Source organism: Rosa chinensis, chromosome 4, assembly GCF_002994745.2.
Source record: "Rosa chinensis cultivar Old Blush chromosome 4, RchiOBHm-V2, whole genome shotgun sequence".
NCBI classification, from domain to species: domain Eukaryota; kingdom Viridiplantae; phylum Streptophyta; class Magnoliopsida; order Rosales; family Rosaceae; genus Rosa; species Rosa chinensis.
The window spans coordinates 33,688,287-33,707,695 of record NC_037091.1 but is presented as its reverse complement, the minus strand read 5'-3'; the positions used below and the strand labels follow the sequence as shown (position 1 = coordinate 33,707,695).

At 37.2% G+C, this 19,409-nt stretch overlaps 2 protein-coding genes across 2 annotated transcripts; both read left to right on the top strand.

Moving 5' to 3' along the window:
* The first annotated feature begins 2,665 nt into the window (after positions 1-2,665).
* LOC112201141 (15-cis-zeta-carotene isomerase, chloroplastic) lies at positions 2,666-5,198 on the top strand. The gene is made up of 4 exons (XM_024342150.2): positions 2,666-3,309; positions 3,718-3,864; positions 4,000-4,209; positions 4,675-5,198. Exons 1-4 carry the CDS (start codon positions 2,875-2,877, stop codon positions 5,008-5,010), a joined length of 1,128 nt encoding a protein of 375 aa, XP_024197918.1. The 5' UTR covers positions 2,666-2,874; the 3' UTR covers positions 5,011-5,198.
* Positions 5,199-11,097: 5,899 nt separating this feature from the next.
* On the top strand, positions 11,098-18,418 carry LOC112200103 (aspartic proteinase 39). Its single transcript, XM_024341120.2, has 10 exons — positions 11,098-11,590; positions 11,676-11,805; positions 11,911-12,158; positions 13,184-13,411; positions 14,378-14,540; positions 14,653-14,726; positions 15,312-15,399; positions 16,193-16,268; positions 16,488-16,559; positions 17,918-18,418. Exons 1-10 carry the CDS (start codon positions 11,268-11,270, stop codon positions 18,064-18,066), a joined length of 1,551 nt encoding a protein of 516 aa, XP_024196888.1. The 5' UTR covers positions 11,098-11,267; the 3' UTR covers positions 18,067-18,418.
* Positions 18,419-19,409: the final 991 nt, after the last annotated feature.

Genomic DNA, 19,409 nt, shown 5'->3' with positions numbered 1-19,409 from the left:
AGATCTCCAAGTTGCCTTGAATGTTCCAAAAACACTCTACTTGCACATCTAATGGCATTGTATCGATCCATGAATCCGTTGAAATAATAACCATCTCTACCAACAGGATCAAAGTCATCACCGGTCGGTCCTTCCCAAACCGTAGCCAACTTGGGCCTCATATTGTTATCCTCTTCTTCATCGGACTCCAATTCCTCATCGCTATCCTCTGGTCTTTCATCTTCGATTATCATGTTGTGTAGTATAATAAAAGTCAACATGATGTATCGAAAGTCTTTTCTATCCCACCCACGAGCCACTCCTCTAACAATACTAAAGCGCGACTGTAAAATACCGAAACATCTTTCCACATCCTTCATGTTCCCCTCTTGAGCCTGGGAAAACTTTAGATGATTGAGTCGTGTAAGCCTTGTAATTGATTTCTCGAAAGTCTCCCATCTAGGATAGATACCATCAGCAAAATAGTAGCCTAAATTGTGAATTCTGTTATTCACTTGAAATTGGATCTAAGGGGCTCGGCCAGCAGTAAGCTAGTCAAACAACGGGGACTTTGCCAGCACGTTGAGCTCATTGCATGACCCATGCATTCCAAAGAAGGCTTGCCATATCCATGTGTTGTAAGATGCGACTACTTCGAGGATGATAGTGGGGATACGTTTTCGACCGCTGTATTCTCCAGCTCTCCAACCCAACTTGTTGGGCAATTCTTCCATTGTCAGTGCATGCAGTCGATGCTTCCAATCATCCTAGGAAAACCTCTTATCTCAACTTTGGCGAGCAATCTTCTGAGGTATGCCGGAGTAGGAGCCCGGAGGTATTCTACCAAGTACAAATTAACGATTCCTCTTGTAAATCGTTGAAGAGCCTCGATGGAGGTAGATTTCGTCATCCGACAATACTCAGCGCATTGGTCTACCCCAACACGATAAGCAAGCATTCGTAAGGAACATGTCAGCTTATGCTTGGGAAGTAGTCCGACTTTCTTAACAGCATCTAATTTCTGGACAAAATACCGGCCGGTCATAGCAATAAAGATCATTGGAGATGCGGTTAAAATATTATGACTCATCTTGTAGCGTGTCCGAAATTCCTCATATTGAAAACTGGACGCTGAACAAAGTAACCTTCCATCATGTTTTTGCCTCTTGATTCCCTAATCACTCCTCATTCAATGCACGCCCCGGTCGAGAACCCCCTCGTCGTGCTTGATTAGAAGGTTCAGCTTCAGCGACTGTTGCAATCACAAAGGTATTAGTCGTACACATCTCTTTATAATCTTCATCTCGAGATTGTCGAAACTTAGCCCACAATCTCTTCATTGAAATGAGGGAATGAGAGGAAATGTGTTGGATCTGGAGATATGAAAAAGGAGGAGATTTGCTACTATCAGATTGTGTGTGAATGAAGTGCTACCTCTTTCTCTATTTATTTTCAATTTTCACATTAAACATGATCAAATGATAAGGACACGTGTCCACTCCTAGTTTTACGTAATCTAATCCAAAATCTTAGATAAGATTACATCGACAATAACCGTTAAATTGAATAGTATGCAAATGATTTGGTCCGTTCAAAGATGTCGGTGGTTGTTTCAAGCTTTTCAAAAAAATTGTCGGGGGTTGCTTCACTCATTTCAAGAAAAATTGTTGGTAACTGTAGGTGGCTCATAATTTGTCCACCGAAAATATCAGAAAAATAGTAAATTGCAGTTTTAAGGCCCAAAACGATCCCAAAAGCCCGAAAAATCCCACACGTCGTGGTAAAGTGACGAGTTCTCTTCCTAACATTGTTTCCTTTCTGAAAAGCTAAAGCAATCACAATTCTGACATTAATTATCCATAAATCTCCATTATTACCATCTATTTACATCAAATATATTTCAATTTTACAACAAACAAATTTTTTTTAAAAATTCAATCAATAGTAACTGACCGGTCAAGAAACAGAACGGGTGGAAACTCATGTCCAGTGGCAGTAAACAGTTTCTTGACCGGTCGACCCAATGACCCAATGACCTTGACATTTACCCCCAATGGGTGGACTTGCTCTAAGTGATTTCAAATAACTACCTTCTAGTAGTAATTTTAAATTCTTAATAAAATCGAGGTATAGATTTGAGTAAGATGATTTGAAATCTAAATACACCTAAAAAAATATGCCAAACAAGTTGATTTGGTTCATTAGGAATTGAGTAGATCTGGGCATTTTAGCCAGAAAACCCGGATTGGATCGATCTGGACAGTCGGATCTGGGCCGGGCTTTGAGAAAATAAAAACACAAAAACATAAGGCCATGACCGTTTGAGCCATGACCGTTTGAGTTTTAACGGCTAGTCCCAGATCCGGCTCGTAACAGTCCCTAAGAATGAAAAACTAAATTGGAACCCGGCCAAAGATATTCGGGCTTGGTCTCGGGCCCTGCAAAATCTATACCGGGCTTAAACCGTGCCCAGGCCTAGAATTGAGGAGTCCAAATCCAGACGGCCAAATCTTCAAATCCAAACAGGCCCCAAGTGTTGAGATGGTATTATTACCCCCACGTCAGTGACTTTGGACGCAGCCGTTCAAACGGAGAGTTTTATCCTTCCGTAAAAGAAAAAAACAATATATTTTCTTTTTCATTTATCATCTCAGACAAAAAAAAAAAGAAATTAAAATAGAATTGTCTATCAGTGTTGTCTCCACCACCTCCATAGTGGGTGAGAGCTGAGAGACCAACACGGTCCAAAACCTCCGGCACACAGCATAACTTTCTCCAGATACTCTCTCCTCAAAACACTCAGTCACACTTGTTGCATGTATTCTTATTCAATTCAATTCCCCAAGAGAGTATAGCAACAAGGAAGAGGTAGTGGAGTCATTCATTTCCTCCACAATGGCTTCCTCCTCCACCCTTGTCCTCTCCACCCTCTTCTCTTCTCTCCCTCTCCAAAAAACCCTAAACCCAAAAACCAAGAACCCCTTCTCTCTCACTTCCCACAAACTCCCTAGGCCTCCTTCGTCCCCCACCCTCAGTTGTTCAACGTTTCCGAAACCCAAAACCCATCACAATCAGATACAACTGTGCAGGAGATTTCGAGCCCGCACCACCATCAGAGATGTCGATAAGGACGAGGAGGAGGAGCAGGCAGTTGTGGGAGAAGACTCGGCTGAGTTTCTCTTGTCAAAGCAGAAGCTGTCTTCCTGGCTTTATTTCACTGCTATTCTCGGGACTGTGCTGTTTGTGCTCAACGTGGCTTGGATTGATAATTCCACCGGATTTGGGAAGCCTTTCATCGAAGCGGTTTCGGGACTTTCGGATAGCCATGAGGTAAATCATCTTTTACAATCTCATTGTGCTCGTTTAATTACCAAGCAGTCAATTTTTGAGAATGTTGCATGATGCTCAAATGCTCAAATGTTGTATGTGGATTGAAGGTTTAGATGGGTTTGTGAAGGGTATGTTGTTTGAACTTATATATGAGTGAATTCAGATTAAGCCGAACCGGGAATTGCTATAGAATTTGTAATACCTGCTGCAGAGAGAGAGAGAGAGAGAGAGAGAGATTCTCATTTCCTTTTAGATTCATGGATAACCAACATGCTGGTTGTTCAATGGAAGGATTAGGTGGCCATGTCTTTTCTTCCTTTTCATGGTTATATAACTTATTAGTAGGTAGAGATGTAAAATTTGATAGGGTGTAGTTACAAAGCTGAGTTTTGAAATGTTATCCTGCAGGTTGTAATGTTGCTCCTGATTCTCATATTTGCCATAGTCCATAGTGGTTTGGCTAGCCTACGAGACGCTGGTGAGAAGCTTATTGGAGAACGTGCTTTCCGCGTTTTGTTTGCAGGGACATCTTTACCATTGGCTGTTAGTACTGTTGTGAGTTCTCGCTCTGTTGTTCTTTCTTTGTAGCTAGCTTACTTCTTTATTACCATATGTTTGAATTCTTGTCCAACAGTGCAAAGGAAAATTTATCCAACCTTAGTTTCTTGACTTTAAGGGTTTGTGATTCAGGTATATTTCATTAACCACAGATATGATGGAGTACAGTTATGGCAGCTCAAGGATGTATATGGTGTACATGAATTGGTGTGGTTGTCTAATTTTATTTCCTTCCTCTTCCTTTATCCATCGACTTTCAATCTACTAGAGGTAGCAGCTGTTGACAAGCCCAAAATGCATCTTTGGGAAACTGGGATTATGAGAATCACCAGGCATCCACAGGTAACAAAATCGTTTTCTTAATGTGGTCATTTTAAAGTCATTTATGGAGCATTTGGGATGGAATGCTAGTGTCGGTTCCAATGATCTGTGTTGATTTAATTGAAATCATTTTTATACAATCAATTGTACAAATAATATTAGGACCATTTTTATGTTGAGATTTGATGTTATGCATTGGTCTTTCCAAAATCACTGGACTGTGTTAGTATTGCATGGCGTGATGATTTGGGATTTTGGATAAATATGTGGAAATGAAGCAATTATTTATGTTTTCCACTTTCTTAGTGGTGGCTATAAACGTAACTACCAATATGATAATTACGAGCATCTGTATTTGACTATATGTTTTCAATCTGAAATTAGATTTTCTCTCCGTTAGGATCTCTGAAAAGAAGTAACAAACATTTTACTGAGATGCTATAATTTTACTAAGGTAATTTGCTAATGCATTTGTGTTTGTTTTAGCTTGTAGGGCAGGTGGTTTGGTGCTTGGCTCACACAATTTGGATCGGAAACTCGGTGACAGTGGCAGCTTCTATTGGTTTAATTGGGCACCACCTATTTGGTGCTTGGAATGGTGACAGGAGATTAGCTATAAGATATGGGGAAAACTTTGAAGTTGTGAAGAAGCGAACAAGTATTATACCTTTTGCAGCCATTATTGATGGCCGTCAAAAGTTGCCAAAAGATTACTACAAGGAATTTATTCGGTTGCCTTATTTTGTGATCACTGCATTGACGTTAGGTGCATACTTTGCACACCCCCTTATGCAGGCAGCCAGTTTTGGGCTCCATTGGTAGGAATAGGTTTTAGAGGAACAAGAACGGATGCTGGAGAGTAATTGTTGTATATATATTTTGTACTGTATCTGAGAACATTTAGGTTCCTCTGCATGTTGAGAACCTATATAGGTTCATTTAGGCACAAGTATGTTGTATGTTGTATGTCAATCCTAAAAGAAGGTATAAAATTGATGTTGCCGAACCGATAGGTATCTTAGTTTTGAAGTAAAGACCATGGTTAGGGTCCGTTTGTTATGCTGGATGCTATTAGCTCTCACCATTTCCATAGACGGTCATGGACTCTCATGGCCTGGCTTAAACTGAACTATGTTTGGTAGTGTGAGAGCTAAAAGCAACTCCAGTGGTTATGTCAAATGCCAACCAAGATATCCTATGTTTCTACCTTGATCAAGAGCTATAATTTAACGCTATGAATATTAAGAAATTTCAAACAAAGCACATGAATAAAAGCGAGCAAAATTTCGTGACCTGATCTTTTGGGCACGATAAATAAGAGCCACTACTTAATGAAATTTCACCTTCGACCTGTAAGAGATCGGAAATCGGCTCTTAGTATTCAGTCGTCTGCAACCTGCAAAATAGAATCTAAGACCAGTGTCATATCGGACACAGATCCTCTGACGATCAAGTCAGTAACAAACTCAGAGCAATGGGCCAGTTTGGTAGAATTCGTTATCAGAGTTCGGTGCGTTGTGCCTCCTTATATGGGAGATATAGTATGTAGGGGTAAGATGGTCTTTGCGTAATCTAGCTCTGGTTAGGTTATTTGTCATTCAAGTACAGAAAATAGAATTGAAGTCTATTTTCCTTTACTTAGGCTATACGAGGTTAATTCAAACACCACAAGTCTTTAGGGTTAATTACATATAAGTGCATATTTGAATGTTTTTTTTAATCATAAGGCCACCAACTAATTTTTTCCCTCAGAAGGCCACTAGATTAAAAATGGTGTTATATCTTGAATATAAAAACCAACATATTTACATAAATGCCACTAGAGTAAAAAGTCAACAATCATTCTCTCTCTCCTCTCCGGCGAGGTCTCCGGTCAACTCCGGCGGGACTCCGGCCGACCTCTGGCTAACTTCCGGCGACCACAAAAACTACTGTGGCTAGCAACAAAAGCTACTCTGATGAAATTTCCGGCAACCTCTAGTGAGATCACAAAAGCTACTATCACTAGCAATAAAAGCTACTATCACAAGCAACAAAAGCTACGCTGGTGATATTTCCGGCGAGGTCACAAAATCTACTATCACCAGCAACAAAAGCTATTGTCACAAACAAAAACTACACTGGTGAGATTTCCAACGAGAACACAAAAGCTACTGTCACCAGCAACAAAAGCTACTGTCACCATCAAAAACTATACTCTCCAAAACCAAAAGCTACCATCCCCACCAACAAAAGCTACTGTCACCAATACCAAAATTTACTCTCACCAGCAACAAAATCTACTCTCGCATCACCAAAACTTAGATCAACGCCAAAAGCAATAATCAAGTAGAACAAAAGCTACTTTCAGAGACTGAGAAAGCTATTCTCAGAGAATAAGCAAAACTATGGAAATATAAAGGATACAAAAAAAAAAAAATACTACTAGAATCGAGAAAACAAAAAATATTCAATGTTACAAAACGTATGCAGGGTTCAACAATAATATAACTATATAAAAAGCTACATCCATAGTTATAAAAAGCCACTATCATGTTGTGAAAATCTATTACAATAGTTGTATAAAGCTATTGTCAATGTTATAATGTTACTGTCATTTTTCAATGGTGATGCTCTAAACCCATATGCATCATTTGCCACCTTCAGCACGAGCCTTCATTTCAACATTTATTGGTTGGCCGAATGATCTCTTGGTCAATGGAGGCTTCAATATCCAAATTCACATGATTTTCGAAATCTACTACTACAAATGCAAAGGGGCAAAACTCTGCAAGAACAAAGATACAACAAAATATTAGTACTTGAAATAAAAACCAAAAATAACAATGTACCGCTGCGCCGCAAACATCGCACTCTTTATCAACTAGATAAAAAAAAAATAAGCAATCTAAAAAGCTACTGTCATAAATACAAAATGTTACTATAACGCACATACAAAGCTACTGGATCAGTAATAAAAAGTTACTGGCACAGGTACAAAAAGCTACTATAAAACATGTACTACTGGACCAGTAATAAAATCTATTGACATAGGTATATAAAGTTACTATAACACATGTACAAAGTTACTGAACCAGTAATAAAAAGCTACTAACATAGATACTGATTGCACAAAACCAACTTATTATACATAGTGTAACACAAATTCCAACAAGAAATGCTAGAGATACGAAATCACAACAAGAAGAAAATTGAATTTCATTCAGAATCATGCTTTTCCAATTTGATAAGCTATTGACAAAAGACCATTTGATATCAAGCAAAATGAAAACAAAAAGTTACTAACATCAAATTTAAAAGATACTAACATAGAGATAGAAAGTTACTATCACTATGTTAAAAAGCCACTATAACACTTACGGAGAGCTACTGACTTGAAATCAATGAAAATGAAAACAAAAAAATTACGGACTTCAACGTGAAAAGATACTAACATAAGGATAAAAAAAAAAACTATCGCTGTATTGAAAAGCCACTATAACAGTTATAGAGAGCTACTGACTTGAAATCAATTAAAATGAAAACATAAGCTACTGACATCAGCTTAAAAAGGTATTAACATAAGCACAGAAATCTACTATCATTGTGTTGAAAAGCCACCGTAACAATTGTTACTAACTGCAACAGAAAATAAAAGACTTTTAAAAGATTAATTTCTAGAAACACTCACTTTTTGGGAGAGTGCTGTTATCTAGCATGAATGTCATTTATTGAACTGAAATGAACCTACACTTACTATGTTTCAAGAACTATGGTCAACAAAATAAAAAAAGGAAAGAATGGTTCCGCCAACATGTTTGATCCAAATCACATAACCAGATTATGGAGGAAAAAAATAAACAAAACAAGATGGGATTACTTGTAATGAGTTCAATAATCAATTTCCAAAATAACAAACAAATAGCAAACTATCACTTAGATCCAATGCCCCCACTTCCTTACACCAAAATCCAATCTCAGATCCCAACCACCAAATAGGCAAATAAGCAAAACCTTCTACACAAAGATAGGCCCAAAGAACATCAAATCTGATAAAAAAAAAATGCTTTCTCTTCCTCATCATACAAGTTTAACTCTAAGCAAGCCACATTACCACAACATTCAAAGAAAGCCACATTCCGAAACCTCATAAATTCCAAGATTCAATTCAATCCTAATCCAAACCAAAAGGAAAAGAAAAATTTCAAGGCAAGAGTTACCGGATTAGAGTGAGTGGATTCTAGATATCCTGATCCAGCAGCGGGCTTGGACCGCAATAAACTATTGAATGTCTCCGAGCTTGTTGACTCGCCCATTACCGGAAGATCACGATCGTCCGACTATTAATCGAGCTTGAAGATCTCGATACTTGCGGAGGAGCTGAAGGACAAATCCACCGCTCCCGCCATCGTCACGGTCGCCATGTACGATGCGTTGGGCAAGACCGCCACTGACGCCGATCTGTTCACACAAAGCTTAATTATCAGAGAAATAGAAAAATATAGGTGGATGGATCTGGTGGAATTGGAAATCTGGCTTTTTCTAGGGTTTGGTTTTGAACCTGATCTCCCAAAGCGTACTCAACGGTGCGCTGGCGAAGACGCATGATCGAGCAATTGGATGCCGGCGGAGACTGGATGGTGCGCCGGCAGAGATGCATGGTCCTTCCAGCAAAACGTATATAGAGAGAGAGAGAGAGAGAGAGAGAGAGAGAGAGAGAGAGAGAGAGAGAGAGAGCGAGATCTGTTTTTGAAAAAATCAGCAGTCAGCTCTATCGAAGAAAGATAGAGAGAGAGTTGAGGGTAAAATAGGTATAACAAAAAAGGAGCTTATGGTTTTGAGTCATAAAGTGGCCTTATTTGTACAAAAAATTTAGGTGGCCTTATGACTAATATAAGTCTCAAAATGACACTTACATGTAATTTTCTAAAGTCTTTAGGGAACCATATATAGGTCCAACCCATTAATTTTCTCGAGGTGCCCTTGGGGTATTATATATGTATTAAAATTCTTTCCCTTCGGGGTATTGTATAGTATACGGGCCGTGTATCTCTCTTCGGGCTTTCTCTTAGGCCTTGTTTGGTTCACGGAAATAAAATAAATTCCTTTGTATTTCATATGGAAAGGAAAGCTGGTGGAAAGTTTGTTCTCATTTCCGCTGTTTGGAAACGTTTGGAAAACAACAACAAAATGTATGTGTTTTTCCAGTTTAGTGTTTGGCTTGTGCTAAATCATATTAAGATAATCGTCATGTATTAAAATATAGAATTATACAAATCTCATAAATTTTTTGAATAAAATTGTCAATAATAATTTTCAATGAGAATATAAATGTAACTATAGTATGTAATTAATGCTGGGAAAGTAGAAGGGAAAATGAATCATTTGGAGGATGGGAGGATTCAGTTTCCCTCATATTTTCCCTTCTTAAAGGAAAGTTGTTTATTTCCTTGTGCACACCAAACATAGGAAAGGAATAAATTTCCTTTCTCAAGTCCTCAATTCCGCGAACCAAACAAGGTGTTAGGAGATCCCTGCTCGTCATGGGCCTTCTTGTTCCTTAAAGTATTCTGACTCAAGTAACCTTCTTACTAAGAACCAAGATGAATTCTGAACAAGCCAAACTCCAGTTTCACAAACAAACTAGCATTTGAGACATCCTACTAAAGCTAAACCAATAATTTAGATAGACTGTTGACTCAATCGTTTCACCGTAAGTGAAATTTTGTTAAAAGATTTAAATCGATTTCTGTAGGCAACCATTAAACTCTTAAGTTAATTTTTATCAAGGGTAGAGTCTATAAGAACCAAAGTAAATTAATCATGCCTGCAAATTCGAATGTATGGGACAAAAACCCTAATATATTTTGTTTATTGTAGACTATTGAGATTCTGGTAAGCATGCAGGCTCCTGGTTGCTCAGGTTGGCTTAAATATTATAGAGGTGTTGAATTTCTGTGTTCGTAAGATTTTTGGTAGTTAATTTTAAGGGCAACGTTGCTGAGTTTTTGGTAAGATCTCACCTAAGGTAGGTCCTACAGAGCTATTTTAGATTACTTGGTGAAATCTAGGGCGGGTTTTGTCATAGTTTCCACTTGTACGATTTTCAACCCCCAAGAATTTATATACCGTCTCAACATGAAAACGTTGTCTTATACTAGTACCTTTCTATGGCAAGTAATCACCGGATGTCACGTCAACATCAAAGGAAAAAAACAAAGAGTCGAAGAGCCAAATGGATGCTTAAAATATATGATCCAATAATTAAATGACTGTAGGACGAATGCACAGGATACCCTCCAAACTTAGATTGGAGACAAAATGAGAATCTTGTAGGCTAGAAGATTCAGTGACTAATAGAAGATTCAGTGACTAATATAGCATTGTAAACTTCCTACCTAATTAAGTTTTAGAATTAATATGTTGTTCACTTTTAAATTTAATAAATTTTAATTTAGTTACATCACTTCATGTTCCACCTTAAAATTTCAATCACCTCAAAATCTCATCATCTTGAAGTTTTTTAGAATTTTCATATCTTTTTCCCACACGCTTCCTCGGTATACTTGTATCCTGATTATGTATATCTACAATGTGTCTAACACATGTAACTCGAAACTAAGAGAAACATAGTGGAATACTTACAATTTTTTTTTTTTTCTAAATATTCAATATTCAGTTAACTTTCTAAACACTCAAAGTTTCCAATCACCTTAAAGTTTTTTGAAACCTTCATGTCCCTTACTCCAACACTCCCTTAATATACTTGTACCGTGATTACGTATATCCACCACGTGTCTAAAACATGTGGACGTGTCAAAGATATGTGGCTCAAAATTAAGCGAAACTTAGTGGAATATACATGCGTAATCCAAATAATCCATGAAAAACAGGTGTCTTTAAGAACATCGTTTAAGGAGTAAAGATGTCCTACATTTGTTGATAGCATATCCAGGAAAGCGAATTTAGGGCTTGTTTTTTCTTCAAAGTTTGGATTAGATATTTGATTTTGAAAAATTGAAACGTCCACGTAAGACGAGGTTCCGCACCAATTCCATTTTCCTCTTTGGCGAGTCACTGCCAGCCAAGCCTAAAACCAAATGGCTTCTTCTTCTTCTTCTTCTTCAACTCCAGCGACGACCACGACGACGACCGCGACGACGCCGTCTTCCGCCATGAAAAGAGTCGCGCTCATTCTCACAACGTCGTGCCGGGGCTTTCCTCTTCTCTTCCTCCTCCTGATTTCCACCAACATCACCGCCGGCGTCGCTCTCGACAACGCCGTCTTGAGCGTCAAGTACAAATACGCCGGCCGGGACCGCACTCTCAGCGCCCTAAAAGCTCACGACACCAAACGCACTCTCCGATTTCTCGCCGGCGTCGATCTCCCTCTCGGCGGCTCGGGCCGCCCTGACGCCGTTGGGTACTCCTCTCTGATATATGAAATTGTCTAAATTTGCGTTAGAATTTAGCGATTGGTTTATTGAATTCTTGTTCTTGTTGTGCAGATTATACTATGCTCAAATTGGAATAGGAACACCTCCTAGAGACTACTATGTACAAGTTGATACTGGAAGTGATATTATGTGGGTCAACTGTATTCAATGCAAGGATTGCCCTCAAAGAAGCTCACTTGGTGTATGGCATTGACTCCTTTTCCTGCTTCTTTTTATGCTTTCTTTTTCGCAATCCGAATTTCGGTAGTTGTTTTTGCTTGTTTTGATTGTTGGCTATATGTGACAGTTTGAGCTATCACTATATGATATCAAGCAGTCTTCCACTGGTAAACTGATTCCTTGTGATCAAGAGTTTTGCATGGCGGTGAATAATGGTCCATTGGCTGGATGTACGGCCAATATGTCATGTCCTTATTTACAAATTTACGGAGACGGCACCTCCACTGCTGGTTACTTTGTCAAAGATATTGTGTTGTATGACCAAGTGTCGGGTGACCTCAAGACTAGCTCTTCCAATGGGAGCGTCATTTTTGGGTAACTTCTTCCTTCTTGGTATTGCTGCTTTCTTCTTTATTTTAGTTTATCATGTTCATTTTAGGGAGGTTTAAGTTATCTGAGAGGTTTGCATTGGTATCAATCTTGTCTGTGCTTAAGTATGCTCTTTGTATGCTCTTTTCAGCTTTAATTCAGCAATTCGGTGTATAGATATTATTGTCCAACTAGACTGATCAAATGCTCTCATTTTTATCTTAAATTTAGTATTGGTAGATTGTTTTGATTACTTAACTACCCGAATGATCAGTTATGTTGGGACATGGCCTATTGGTTGTCCGGTTATTGGACTATAATCTATATGACTTGATTTCTTCATAATGTGATAAATAAAGACTAGAATTGATTCAAATGGACTGGTGAGGACTGTCACTGGGTTTCGTGATAGTTTGGGCAAACTCAACCAGAGGATATGTGTAGTTTGAGCCCCAACTACCCCTCTCTAGCCCCCCAATTGTTTAGTATTGGTTTTAGTGTATTCAATACTTGCAAGAAAGTGACATCCATTCTGCAGGATGCTACCATCTTTAGTAGAAAAGGTTCATGGTGAAACGATTAAGCAATGTAAAGGAAAGTGAACACATAAGCCTTTTGCAAGTGACAAGATACCGCTGGTAAATGCGTAGTGGGTCAGGTTTAGGCAATGTTTGGTCTGTGGACTGACTTGGACTAAACCGTCAAAACACACTTCATTGGTGCACTATATTGACTAATCTTTTTGTGCAAAAGGAACTACTCGTATCATCACTCATAGCGGTCAAAGTGAATAAACAGCAATTACTTTGCTATCATGTATTTTCCGATGTAGTTGCTTGTAATTAGAAGGATAGGATAGTTTATTTTTCTTGTATTTTTTGGTTATTTTTCCACTGCTGGAGAGTGATATTTTACACCACTCTCGTTATTTTTATATAAATGACTTTGTATTTTACACCACTACTGGACAGGTGCATGTGTATGAGTATTTTGTTGGTATTCATGTGGTGGTTCTGATGTTTGTGCAATAGGTGTGGTGCTACACAATCTGGTGATATAGGCTCATCTGGTGAAGAAGCACTTGATGGAATTCTTGGCTTTGGAAAGTCCAATTCATCCATAATTTCACAGCTAGCTTCATCAGGAAAAGTGAAGAAGATGTTTGCTCACTGCTTAGATGGAAAGAATGGAGGCGGTATCTTTGCTATTGGGCGTGTTGTGCAGCCGAAAGTTAACATGACTCCATTGGTACCAAACCAGTATGTGATCTTTTTCATTATACTGATAGTGTTGTGTGTTTATTCATTTTGTTAGATATAGCTGGTATTTTCTAAAAGATATGTTTTCTTTATGATTAAGTGGTCTTTCTTTCTTTTCTTTGCATGTTAAATATAAGCTTCACTATATGCTATCACAGTAGAACTTAAACATATCAAGTGTGCTATGTATTCTAGTTCTAGTAACCAATCCTTGTTGAAGGCTGTATGTTAGTGTATGTGTTTATCATGAAGTGAACGGAACTTGAGGAATATTATTAGCAAGCAGTGAGCAGAGAGTAGCTATTATATGGACCGGTTCCCATGAGTCTGTGAGAGCAAGAGAGTGATTTTAAATACAAATGGATCATGCAATTTTTTTCATTGAAATGTTTGGAAAAAAAAAAAGTCGTATGAAGTTCACTCTTTATCGTCAAAGATAGGATGTCCTAACCATCCAACAGCAATTCCCTAAAGGTGGCTTATTTAATATATTTAAGTATTAAAGAATTATGACAAACAGCTGACCATAATTCTGAAGAACTGCCTATGAAATATCTTTACATATTTGGAGACTAGATGGTTGCAAAATGGGTGTCATTCCAGGGAGCTCATGTTGAATCAGTTGGTCTTGAATAGCCTTCTACTTATTTCATTTCTTTTTGATTGCCAAGGTTTCTAGTAGCATTCAAAAGTAACAAGGATTTTTCTATTACAAGGTAGTAATGACAAAAGGAAAGTTCATGTAATAAACAATGTCAAAGGCCAAAAATGAGAGGGTTAGTCATTGGTAGCTTTATGTTTTCCCATCAGCCATACCTAGCTGACTAAAAAATGAGTAAGGATCTGTTGGGAAATGGTTGTGCCATTCTTCTCTCTAGAACATGACCCCTCGTGGTATGCTTTACTATGTTTGAAATGGTGTTGCATTATTTTTCAAATCCTCACTCTGTGGCTGTTGCTTTTTAGGCCGCACTACAATGTCAATATGAAGGCAGTTCAAGTTGGCCATGCTTTCCTAAATATTTCTACAGATGTATTTGAAGCGGGAGATAGAAAAGGGACTATAATTGACAGCGGTACAACTTTGGCCTATCTTCCAGACGTGGTGTACGAGCCCTTAGTAAGTAAGGTATGTGATGTATTAAACTTCATTCTCTTGATGATTATCATAAAAGTTTTCCATTATACATTTCTTTTGTATCTCTTTATCACTATTAACAGAAATATTATCTTGTTTATAGATCTTATCTCAGCAGCCTGATTTGAAAATTCACACTCTTCGTGGCGAGTATACATGCTTTGAGTACTCGGGAAGGTAACAGATAACTGCATTCTCGTGTGTTAAAAAAATAAATAATAAAATTGTTTATCATGTCTTGAGTGTTTGATTCCTTAGTTAACAGCTTGTATTGCATGATACAAAATTCTAGACTAAATTGAGCGTAATGACTAACTGGAATTTGATAACAGCAATTACTGTTTCAGAAAAGAAACTTCGGCCATAAATGTTAAGAGATCATAGATGTGAATTTCATATTGTTTGCATGTGAACAAATTTATATATAACCGTCTTGCTAGTTCATTGCAAAAGGTATCTATAGCTATATATAAAAATCATCAGACAATAGGTAACTCCTCTCAGATGCTTCCGTGTAAAATTTATTCAATAAGTGACTGGTATTTTTTTAGTTTTGATAATGATGTTACATTACGCTTATTATGATTTTGAGCTGTACAGTCTGTCACCTGAATCGCTTATTTCCAGCTTGATATATGTCTTTGTGATCTCTTCATTAGATGGTACATTGATCTGCAGTACTACAAATTGATCAAGTATCATTTTAAATTGTCTAGTACAGGATGCTTTCCTGATATTTGTACGGTTTGCTTCTACTTGCAGTGTTGATGATGGATTTCCTGCAGTCACCTTTGATTTTGAAAATTCACTTTCTTTGAAGGTTTATCCACATGACTACTTGTTCCCCTCTGTAAGTATTAGGAACTGCAAACATAACCGTTCATTATTATCCTTTCATATTTCTTATGGACCAAATTAGCACTTTTAATATGTAGTTCCTCCGGAAGAGGCTTAATTTTGAAATTCACTTTATTGAAAGTTTATTTGTATTGGAATAAACACGTTGAAATGTTTCATGAAAATTAGAGAGGAAGAACAACTAAAGCTCAAGAACACCAAACTTTTTTGTGTTGCACTTGCTCTACTAAAGCTCATACCTTGGATATCGCTTATAATATATAATATGCCTCAGCGGAATTTGTGGATTACAGCACTTCTTTAATTATGATTGACTGGAGGGCTTTTGTAGTCTACGCTCAGTTTCTTTGGGCGTCTTATCTGCTTCAATAAAGAGTTTCTAGTGTTGTTCTTTCTAGTCTTTGGTGTTTTTTCCTTGTTGCTTGTGCTTCTTGTCCACCTTTATTGTATCATTCTACTGATTGATCAATAAATTTGTTTCTTTTAAAAGAAAAAAATAAATTTTATGCCTCAGAAAGCCTTCTAGAACCCCAGACGTCATTAAAAACCTATATGCTTTTAAAAAAAGTTACAGCTTGTGTCCTTAAATTATTCCCATATTTCCTCTAGAAAATATCACTGGTATTTTTTGCAGATGTATAACTACTTGATCAAGTATAATTATCCTCTTCCATTACTTGCTCTTTCTTCTTGTAAAAGCATCTAAGTTTTCTAGTCTTACGCTTCAATTTCTGTTTTGATAATTTTGATTACTTTTACTACAATGTTTTAATGTGGATGTACAGGAAGGCTTTTGGTGCATTGGTTGGCAAAACAGTGGGTTGCAATCCAGGGATACTAAGAACTTGACCCTTTTGGGAGGTAAACCTCAACAATATATGTATGTCTCAGCATTAGTTTTGTGTCTGGTGACATCTAGGGTGTTACTGATGATATAGAACTAATATAATGTTTAGATACCCCTTACAGTTTTATTGATGCCGACATTTAAGGACAGGCTTAATTGGCATGGTATATGATGGTTATCTATAATAAAAGCATAAGAGCTTGGGATTTGATCATTTCAAGTGTTCCTTGCAGATTTGGTACTTTCGAATAAGCTAGTGTTGTATGATCTTGAAAATCAAGTCATTGGATGGACTGAGTATAACTGTGAGTATCATGTTATTTTCATTCTTTTATATCTTTATAATTCTTACCTGCAGCTTGTATCTTTATGTAATATGAGATATTATGTGGTCTGCTTTGTTGTCATCTGTTTGTGCTGCATTTCCTTGTCACCTTAAGATTGCTGTCATTCTTCTATTTTCAAGATCACTTTCATGTACATATTGCATGGATTTTTTTATAATCTATATATAAGACACATTGTATGAATTTTTCAATTGTTAAGCTTACTTAGCATTCTTTCATGCTTGGTAGTTAGGTTACAAAAACTTCCCAGTTCTTGGTTAGCAGAGACTATCTTTACATATGGTCTGTACTCTATACTAACTACAAAGGGTAAAACAATATGCTCAGTTCTCGACCTATGTAATGGATAACAACTGAGAATTAGAAAATTTCCTATTGGGTAAAGCAGACACATTTGCGGGCTTAACTCCTTGTAGGCCATTATTCTACTTTGGCAGTCCTAAACTCTGAATTATAAACCTTCAGTCTAGAAGACTTGGGAGTGAAGGGTTACGAGTTTCATTCTGAATGGGACAAAAGTGCATTCTATTGAGAACTTGAGCATGTAAATAAGAGAAGCTGCCTGGCATGCATCAAAGAGCAAATTTCGCTCTTCCAGAAATTATATTACCTTCTTTTTGGGGGCAGGCGAGTTATTTAGTGTTTTCTGCAACATATCCATATCCTTTATTGTTTTCCAGATACTTTTTAGCTTAAGTCTACATCTTAGAGTGTGGGCAACATGCAATGACTCCTATAGCATCTGCTTCTGATCCCTATAACTGAATCTTTGTAGCCAATACATCACCCTAACCCTAAAACTCCCCTTGATAGCCTACACGTCTACTAATACAACCCCAATTTAGGCACCGATGAAATTAAGGGCAGACTGCAAAATAAGTAATCTGATGTAACAATAGTTTTCTTTTATCATCTATATCTTATGCCATTGATTAATTAAATTCAGAAGTATTGCATCAATATTTGCCATGTGCATTTTTCTGTTTCTTTATTATTGTCATAATGTAATTCAATTTGGTGAAACTGAACTGGTGATTATAAGTGGTTGTCCATCTAACAATTAATGTAAAGTGACTCCGTTAAAGGAAATATCTTGAACATTTGAGAGGAAAACTAAATGGTTTATAGTCACGGGTTTCTTAACTAAATATCAAATTGAAATGTTGCCTCTTCAGTCTTCACTGAAGTATGAGTTTTGTCTGCACTTTGGATTTACTGAGAAAATTTTAGAATGTAAGTGGAATTTGTTATATACTGTTGACAAAAATGAGTTGTTATCTGCTTGCTAATTGTAACTTTCCTGTGGATATTTTCAGGCTCATCAAGTATCAAAGTACAGGATGAACAGAGTGGAACAGTGCATTTAGTAGGTTCCCACTACATCCCTTCTTCTGCTTGCCATTTGAATCACCAATGGACTATAAACTTCTTCCTTACGCTGCTGCTGTACAGTTTACTTTACTGAAATGGAACAACTAAAACATACTGACAGCCAGTTCAACTTATAGGAAATCAACATAGAGAAAATATCATGAGAAGTATTGTCGAGATGGTGCATAGAGTAGCTTCATATTTGTGTATCTATATTCACTCCCAAGGTGAAAACAAAAGCTAGGATAGACTTCCTTATCTCTTGACGCTTCACTATGGGATATGTTTTTCTCCCCATTGTGAATTGATAGAAATATATGAAAGCTTACTAGCTTCAAAAGCTTCAGAATTAATTGTATATGGTTTCAAATCTTGAATTTTTTCTAGGCTTCGGTCTAGATAAGATTGTACATAAAATCCCTAGTATATATCCTTTTGTGGCTCCATTGGTTCAGGTGTTGCACAGCATGTCCGTATCTAATGATAGAAATATTTTACATTAAAAAAAAAATATACACACACACACAGAGCAACGATCAGAGGCGGACGTCTGCGAATTTGAAAACTGCGGATCAAACACGTGTCATCCTTTGGATGGTTGTTGAAATTTCAATGGAGTCAACTTGATTTTCAGAGCTTTTATGTGGGTCCCACCCATATCATCTTCTCTATCTTAGGCCTCATCAAAAAGCCCGCGGATCAAGTGGGTCAATGGAGGTCTGCCGGCCCGCAGGGCTTTTGGCCCGGCCCGGCCCGTCAAAAAACCTGCAAAAGCCCGCCTTGGTGGGCTGATGGAGGCCCGCAAAAACCCGGCCCGGCCTGCCAAAAGCCCGCTAGGCCAGGCCCGTAAAAGCCCGCAAAATATTATATATATATATCTGTGTGTGTGTGTGTGTGTGTTTATATATATATATATATATATATATTAATATATATATGTATGTGTGTGTGTGTGTGTTTATAAATATATATATATAGACACATATAGATATATATTTGTGTGTGTGTTTATATAGATATATATATAGTCATATAGATATATATATATATATATATATATCAATATATCATATATGTGTGTGTGTGTTTATATATATTAGATATATATATATATATATATATGTGTGTGTGTGTGTGTGTGTGTGTAGAGAGAGAGAGAGAGATATATATATATATATATATATATGTGTGTGTGTGTGTGTGTGTGTGTGTGTGTGTGTGTGTGGAAGTTCTTATACTATTATACTTCTATATAAAATATGTGCATATATATATATATATTATATATATCGGTTGACCAATCCGATCGGATTCGAAAATATGGTGAAATTGGCTAAATTTTTTACCACACTCATAATTTATTGTAATAAACTCATCCAACGGTCGGTTTTTCCATTTTCTTTGAATTGATAGGGGTTGCTCTTTGGAGTGTATGAT

Coding starts and splice junctions, on each gene's coding strand:
- LOC112201141 (XM_024342150.2), top strand. CDS start 2,875: ATGGCTTCCTCCTCCACCCTTGTCCTCTCCACCCTCTTCTCTTCTCTC. Junction 3,865..3,999: donor CATTGGCTGTTAGTACTGTT/GTGAGTTCTCGC, acceptor TTTGTGATTCAG/GTATATTTCATTAACCACAG. Junction 4,210..4,674: donor GAATCACCAGGCATCCACAG/GTAACAAAATCG, acceptor TGTTTGTTTTAG/CTTGTAGGGCAGGTGGTTTG.
- LOC112200103 (XM_024341120.2), top strand. CDS start 11,268: ATGGCTTCTTCTTCTTCTTCTTCTTCAACTCCAGCGACGACCACGACG. Junction 11,591..11,675: donor GGCCGCCCTGACGCCGTTGG/GTACTCCTCTCT, acceptor CTTGTTGTGCAG/ATTATACTATGCTCAAATTG. Junction 14,727..15,311: donor TGCTTTGAGTACTCGGGAAG/GTAACAGATAAC, acceptor TTCTACTTGCAG/TGTTGATGATGGATTTCCTG.